Consider the following 8,005-nt stretch of genomic DNA (forward strand, 5'->3'; position numbering starts at 1 on the left):
TTTAAGGTATTGAATTAAATAATTAGGCTTAATGAAGATAAAATATATGAGGTGGTCACATTTGTTGTGCTGACATACTGTATTTATAATGATGAATCCCAGAGAGGCCACTGATAACCTCATTTATTATATATACAATGATTTTATATCCTTTATAGCGGTAAAGGAAGTGCGTTGTATATCCTCTTAAAGGCAACAGGTTCATAAAATTTGTTAAAATTTTTGACACTAATAAAATTGTACTTTTGATTTAAATTGTTTCGAGGGTTTGAGTGAGTTTAGTTTGTACTGAAGTTGACTGAAAAGTCTTTCATGTTGATTTTAAATGATTGTCAGGCTTGTCTCTAATATCACACATTATTCAGACCTGCTGAGAGTAATTATGTAAAAATGTCTGCAGCTGCTTCCCGTACATCCAAATCTTCCTGAAGGTCACTTCTGTACTGTAATCTCTTGTGCTTTTCTATTGTTCACAGGTTTTGTGTTGTATTCAAACTTGGGTTCCGTCTGTCTGACTGGGGCACATTTATTACAGCTGGCAGGCAGACAGTCCTTTGTTATCCGTTGTTTTTTATCAGTTAAAAAAAAAAAGTGAGACAGCTATATGGGATTGATAACAGAGGCGGCCTGCTTTGGTGGCAGATCCCGTCGTTCTAATAGATACCTGATATACTGATGTGTATCCACAGCACACAAAATGTACAAAAGGAATAGAATTTGGATAGTTGTTTGTGGTTTGACATATAACCCTGTGGGAAGACAAATGAATGACTTTAATGATGGAGTACTAGATTTAGAAATTACCTTTTTAAAGTACCTTTAACAATGATTTCATTAATTTAAGCATAATTACTCGTACAACACTAACAACAAAAGAGTTATATCTCATTCATTTGCTCATGTTTCCCTCCTCTGGCATTTTCTTCCATTTGTTTTGAAACAAAATTGGACAGTGAGCTGCACCTCCTTCCCTCCTGTCTGATTAAACACCAGATATTATTTAGATATCACACTACTATATTGATGCAACTGACTGAAGTTAAAAGAAGATGAAAGAAAACGCAGTCCTTTGTTTTGGTATAAAAACCGACTCCTACTTGCGAAATCCTTAAGATAAACTGCTTCTCTTCGTCAGAAACGGCTCACATTTGAAGGACACAGAACAAACTGTCCATTGTTGGTCCACACTTTATTCCCTTTCTGTACAAGCTTCATTATTGCTGCCTCATAAACCGTCTGTTATTCAATAACCATCAACTGTCAGGGGGGCAGCGATGGCAGAGGGGACTCAAGACACTTCACTTCTCCTGTGAACCTAAAAAAACTCACAAAATGGGAACAATTAAAACAGAAGAGACACAGTGCTGCACTGATACGACCTTTTAATATACTACATTATTGTACCTGTATTATTCCACTTCATTTAAAAACTTGCTGCATTGTTTCTGCTTATTGTTCAATATTAACTATAAAGTTATTTTAGAAGATTACACTTAAGAACAGAAGGAATCTGCAGCTCTGTGAGGCTGTACTTCAGCATGACGATGCTTTGAGCTATATACTAACCAACATGCTCACAATGACTGTTAACATGCTGAAGAGGGTAAAACCTTATTCACCATCGTAGTTGAGCTTGTTAATATGCTAACATTTTCTAATGAGCACTGAACACAAAGTACAGCTGAGGCTGATGGGAATTGGGGCTTCAACTAACGATTATCTTCATTGTCTATTAATCTGTCGATTATTTTCTTGATTAATCGAGTAGTTGTTTGATCTATAAAAAGTCAGAAAATGGTGGAAAATGTTTCCCAAACTCCAAGATGATGTCCTCAAATGTCTTGTTTTATCTACAACCCCAAGATACTCAGTTTATTGACATCATGTGATGGACCAACCGAAAGACCAATATTGCCATCCCTAGAGCAACACCACTAAAAACTTTCTAACTATGCAGGTAATGTGCAAAGCATTTACCATCTTCTATTCACTACTTTGTATGAGGCATTGTGGAAGAAATTGAGTGTAATAATTATCAATAGAGAATGCCTAGATCTCTGGAGGAGAACCAATCGTTTTAAAGTGTTTTCATTTACCCGCAGGTACACTTGTGAACGAAGGGACATTTGTCTTTCAGCCAGGTAAAACATTGACCACACTCAGGCTTAAACGTAGGATACACTCAACATACAATAAACTATGTGACGACAAATGCTAAAACTCACTCCAGAAGCTCACTGATAACAATGTACATCAAGTAAATGCATAATATAAAACCTGGAATAGATCCAGATCAATCATCATTGTTCCCATTAAATGAATCAAATCAGAGAAAGTACAGTATTTAAATGGTATTTTATTTGTCATACATACATAAAAAGTCACATGTTTTTATTCAGGTTTACATTGCATACAAAATGCGATTGTTGGGTGAAGAATGTTCAAGTTATACACAAAGTTTATAGATAGCTGCCTTTTTTCCATGTTGCTACATGAGCTAGTTCTCCTCTGGGTTTCCTCTCATTACACTGGGAGTTACGTCGATGCGTCTGGACAAGCTGGAACCAAACACAGAAAGTGCCCCTCAGAAGTATTCTACAGAGAAAGAAGAAAGACAGTACACAGTGTTAGATGAATGGGTGTTTTTAAGGCAGTGCAGTACAGTTTCTCATGCTTCTCTCCCACCTACCTGTAGGTTGTTGTGGCATACAGGATTATGAGCCCCTGTCAGGTGATTGTGCACACACTTCCCAAAGCGGTGTAGACAGGAAGAATCCGAGTGGGTGCAGGTCTGAGGGCATGATGGGGGTTTCAGCAGCAGACAGCTTGAACAGGAGGTGTGTTGGCAGGAGCCCTGGCACGCCGTCTTATCCAGAGACACAAACCTACAGAACGGGAACATATTTCTGTTAAAATCCAGCATGTGAAGACATTAAGGCAGGGGTCTCAATCCTCCCACCACTTGCCCACAACATAATGTTAAAAATATAATATAATCCAGCCTGCAAATCAATTACCCCTTTGTGTATACAATTACAGTTTTATCACAAAAAAACATGTATTTTATTTGGCACAAAATAATGGCAAAGGTCAAAGATGCCTGTGCAAAGGGTTGATGAGAAGAGAGCAGGTTTCAGAGCGTCTGAGATTATGTGGTAAGTGAGTTAGTCGCCAAAGCAGGAAACTGAAGGGCGGTTTCTGATATTCTTCTGTGTCCAGAAATGTGTCCCTTTTTGCACACACAATGGCAGAACGGATCAGCGAGTCATCAAGTGTGTTATGTACATAATATATCAGTTATGCTTAAACTACTGCATATATAAAGTTTGCATTTTGATGTGAGTATGATGTTAGTTAATTATGTAAGAAATATTGTGCTTTCTTTTAGTACTTGAACATTGCAGTTCCACCTGTGAGATGACAATACCAGCAGTGGCACCAAGCCAATTTGAGTTCGAGACCCCTGCATTAATGGAAACACAACTTTTTCCCCCAGTTACCTTGCAGAGCAGATTTCAGAGGGGTTGGCCTGACAGTATTCCTTGGTGCACTCTGGGTGACAGCTCTCTGGATTCAGGGGTTCAATCACTGCGCAAACACACATTTTAAATTTAGTATTTACATTTTTTCCAGAACAGCAACAAAGCATGAAAATCTCTTATCTCGTACTACGTCTGATACCGTATCAATAACGGTGACAACTCTTTTTATTATGAAGAGATAAGAGGTGTAATTATGGCTTAACTGTTAGCAGGAACCTTTGAATCAAAGGAAGCCTTGACCACACTATCAGTCTTCACAGCTCATAAACAAGATTTACCACATTGGCACCACTCCCACTGCAGGGACTCAGTAGTCAAATGTACTCTACATGAGTACAGTTTTAAGGTGAGTTTTCCATTTTATGCTACTTTATACTTAAACTCCACTACATTGTACTTTTTAACATCGCTACATTTATTTCACAGCTATTAGTTACTTTGCAGTCAAGCATTTTACAAAATATATGATCAGTTTTCAAAATATGATGCATTGCCACAGGTTTAACTACCCAACAGCATAGTAAAAATAGTGAAAAAAAATTAAACGCAGTTTATATTTTAACTAATCTCTAATAATAATACAATATTATACCAATACAAATATAACACTGGTGGGAGCAATTGTACTGCATGATGAGTACTTTTATTTTTGATCCTTGCTACTGTACTGTGTTGCGGTATTGCATGTTTTTTAGGCTATATTATTGACTTTTTGTTTTTTGTAAAGATTTGTTTTATTGAAAGATGCCCCGTTTACATATCAATGTGTAAGATACATAAAAAGTTCCATATGTGCATACAAAAATACAATTAAAAGGGAAAATACACATATATTTAAACAGATACACAGAAATTTGTGCATAAAACACATTTTTTTATTTTATTTAAATATATGTACAAGTAAAGTTGTTACAATAGTCATATAGTTACATGTTGTGATGCAAAATTAAGACATTGCTGCATCTTTTTTTAAAAGCAGTGGTTAAATTTGAAAGAAATTTGGCTCATGGTGGCATATTAAATGAATCAATGATAAAAACTAATCCCGGGCGCACTACTAATTAAGGTTATAAACTATAATCTCACCTGCTTCACAGATCCCTTTGCGCTCTGCGTCTGCTTTGTCAGTTGCTGAGTCCTGGTAAACACACACCAGTCCCTCATCACACTTGCCCAGATAGTCCCACGTTCCTCCACAGGTCTCCCCCTCTGTTCTGGCACAGACGGGGCAGCAGCCACAGACACCTGTCGTGACACCACCTTTACACTGGAGCTTCAGCGCACGCCGGGAGGAGCAGTGGATCTGCTCGCAGGGAGGGCAGTGGAGGGCCTGAAGCTGCTGAGCTGCTCCAGAGGGCATTTCCTCTGACCCCAACGCCCCCAACAAGGCACTCCAAAAGAAGAGCATCCACATCCTTGATCGGCCTAATGTTATTCTGGGGTGAGAAAACCTGCCAGGACCTTTTATACAAATGTTGGCCCATGGGATAACACACCACAAAGGCTTCATAGTTTATGAGCCACAGCCTCCACCCCCCACCAGCAGCCAATAGATGAGGGCATTTAGTGTAAATACACAGTTAATTATCCCCACGTCTTATCTTCACACTATCAACATTATGTTTTGAAATAATTCTTTCTTCTGAACTCCGTTAGATAAGTCTGATGAAGACTGACCCCCTTTGTATTTGGAGTCACATGACCTCTGGGAGAGTAATTCAGTGCACACCTACAATCAGGTAATGACCTATTTCTTGAAAGAACAAAAGGATTAAGACATCAGCAGATTATCTGATCAGGACATCTCGTAATTTTCGTATCTCTGAATAAAAAACTCAGGGGCAGCTTGTGTACATAACAATAAAAGATGGCCACTGAACATCAATCAAGTTATACTGGAGGTTTCAATATAAATGCCTTTTTTTCTTTTTATCTGGCTTCTGTTTTATAGGGCGGCGTGACACTGGAGAGTTCAACATGTTACTTAAGTATTTCAGGGATTCTAGGTGATCAAATAATTACCACCTTATTAAACATACAAAAACAGCACAACCATATTAATATAACAAAGTAATAGCACTTATTTGGTAACACTATGAGGAAATGTCCTGCTTAAAAACACAGAAAAAATAAAGCAGGAAAACATAAATGTACAGTCACTAATATCTATGTAGTGTATGTTGTAGACGTTGAGATTGCCACAAAGTTAAATATAAACCAGTTTTCTCAATTGTACGCTCTTCATATGAAATCCAAAATTTGAAACTATAGTCGAGCCACACATACCTTTGTTGACAATGTGACTTACTGTAGGATAATTTTGCTATCCTACTTACAATCTTTAGAATTGTTTGCAAAAGGTCACATGTGTAAAGAATGTTCCAGAAAACAAAACAAAAAAGTCAAAGTCAAAAAAGATTTAATGGATTTGACCTTTAAATGGGTAGTTTGTGGTAATAATAAACTCATCTCTGTGTTTATTATTAGCTTTTAAAACCCCTAAAACACCACCGGTCACCATTATATTAAAAATATAATATTGAAGAACACATTTTAATGATTTGAGTGGGGCTGTGCTGTGTGATGGTTGTGTGTGTGTTTGTCCTTGATGATTTAATGTAGGTATAGGTATGTATTTGACTATAATGCATTATTTACTTGCCATCATTTTAAAGTGCAGCTCCTGTCACTAAAGCTATGCAAAGTCACTCAGGACTGTGGTCCCCAAATGTGCAGCAGAAACAAATATGAAGTTGTTTGATTAAAAGCAGTCAGATTTTGAAACTTTTACGTGACTCAGATTAATCCAGTCATGATTGAGTGTTCCTAGTAAATATCATTAATGGCCATTTTTTAAACAGTGTAGCATTAATGTCACTAACATTGTTTAATACAGCAACACTGCAGCTTACTGTTATCTACACAGGAGAGTGAGTGCAGTGTACAGCAGATTACGTTAACGTTACGGAACCTTTACTTTTTTTAATTTTAATTATTAGTAGGAATCTCTGAGTCGTATAAAAATGTATTTATTTTCAAGGAAACCATTAAGTAACACTGAATACAACAGGAGTGATCATTCAATAGTCAATAAAACTTGTGACTCCTACATCATAAAGATCCCACATACAAGACGTCTTGGAAAACAAGATTTCAAAGCAAACATGTTGGCAATTTGCTGGTGCTACAATTTCATTTTTTCCCCCACATAACAAATTGAGGTGATACACACCTGTGTAGAAAAGTGACAACATTTTACATCAACTTACAAAGGGCTGGATGTCAAAGTGCAAGATGCCTGAAACCCACCCACCCCAATTCACCCCACCCCACCCCTCATTAAAGAGGACGATGGAGGTGCTGAAATCAGAAATGGACTCTGAAATACAAATCTCCAAAATTATAATTCAGCCACTATGGCTTTGTAATCAGTTGAGACTCTATTCTAGATTACATTACATAACTTTAAAATATTGTTTCAGAAACATTTTCCTCCCAAAGATACATTTTTTCAAAACTGCACCTTATTACAGACAACTGCATGTAATGGAGTAAAGCATCACAGGAATAATGCAGGCATACAACAGAAAAGCAGCTGTTTATCAACAACTTCAAACAAAACACACTAACATTTTGTTGGTTCATAAAAGCAACCGAATCAAAAGAATACATACTAAAATCTGAAGTGAAAATAAAATGACTTAAAAACCTTGAAGAAGAAGAAGAAAAAAAAAAAACTATGTACATATATTTACAAGTAAATAGATTGAATATTATACAGGTTTGACTGGCCGTTCAAGGTCAGGCTGAAGCCACCAAGGTCCATATAATCCAACACTGCATGACATTCAGATTTGTCAATCCAAAATGGTTCTTAAAAGACAAAATACCTTCCAGGAGGCCGTCTTCAGAGTCGCACTAAAAAGAAATGGCCGCCGCAGCGGGCAGGTCTGTTTGTTCCGAGTCTGGTTTGAGTGTGTATAAAAACATCCAGAGCTTTTTGACTCAAACATAGCTTTACATTTTTTTTGCATGATTTAAAAAATTATATTAATAATAAGAATAATAATAATGGCAATGTTGTGTTTGCAAAGAGTAATCCATTGAATATTTCCTTCTGGGGGCAAGGTTTTTTTTTTTTCCAATGTTGATACCATCTTGAACTGAAAGACAAACGCGAGGTCCTCAGTCTGGAGGAAGGAGGTCGTGCAAACGAAACTGTTGACGGATGTGCGGCCTGACATCTTCATTCTGTGATAAAGAGAGTAAACAGATGGGATCATTTCTAAAACTACAAGAAATCAGTTCAGAGACGACTTAGACTTCTACTTTCACAGTGATGATTTTAATATGTGGTGTTTTGTATGTTTTTTTATACACACACACACACACACACACACACACGCTGCCGCGTTACCAGCGCTACCAGTCAACACTCCATATTTTGTGGTCTGTGGGACTTG

General features: G+C 37.2%; 2 protein-coding genes across 2 annotated transcripts in view; both read right to left on the reverse strand.

Annotated features, from left to right (window-relative positions):
* Positions 1–2,372: 2,372 nt before the first annotated feature.
* On the reverse strand, positions 2,373–4,959 carry si:ch73-330k17.3 (cysteine-rich motor neuron 1 protein). Its single transcript, XM_035665536.1, has 4 exons — positions 4,629–4,959; positions 3,501–3,588; positions 2,690–2,885; positions 2,373–2,595 (listed from the first exon to the last, which is right to left on the reverse strand). The coding sequence occupies exons 1-4, from the start codon at positions 4,954–4,956 to the stop codon at positions 2,536–2,538; spliced, it is 672 nt and encodes a 223-aa protein (XP_035521429.1). The 5' UTR covers positions 4,957–4,959; the 3' UTR covers positions 2,373–2,535.
* A 1,596-nt stretch (positions 4,960–6,555) lies between these two features.
* Positions 6,556–8,005, reverse strand: part of ctdspl2a (CTD (carboxy-terminal domain, RNA polymerase II, polypeptide A) small phosphatase like 2a) — a 9,457-nt gene continuing 8,007 nt past the window's right edge. The window contains exon 13 of the mRNA XM_035665438.1: positions 6,556–7,793. Within this exon, the coding sequence (XP_035521331.1) occupies positions 7,728–7,793 (66 nt within the window). The 3' untranslated portion in view covers positions 6,556–7,727. The remainder of the gene's footprint in view (positions 7,794–8,005) is intronic.

This window comes from Morone saxatilis, unplaced genomic scaffold (genome assembly GCF_004916995.1).
Source record: "Morone saxatilis isolate NCDOM2014 unplaced genomic scaffold, NCSU_SB_2.0 Contig2, whole genome shotgun sequence".
Classification (NCBI taxonomy): domain Eukaryota; kingdom Metazoa; phylum Chordata; class Actinopteri; family Moronidae; genus Morone; species Morone saxatilis.

Excerpts from the sequence above, each read along its gene's own strand:
- si:ch73-330k17.3 (XM_035665536.1), bottom strand. The coding sequence starts at position 4,956 with ATGTGGATGCTCTTCTTTTGGAGTGCCTTGTTGGGGGCGTTGGGGTCA. Across the intron at positions 3,589-4,628 it reads CAAAGGGATCTGTGAAGCAG|TGATTGAACCCCTGAATCCA; the intron begins GTGAGATTATAG and ends GTGTTTGCGCAG. Across the intron at positions 2,886-3,500 it reads TCTGAAATCTGCTCTGCAAG|GTTTGTGTCTCTGGATAAGA; the intron begins GTAACTGGGGGA and ends CCCGTTCTGTAG.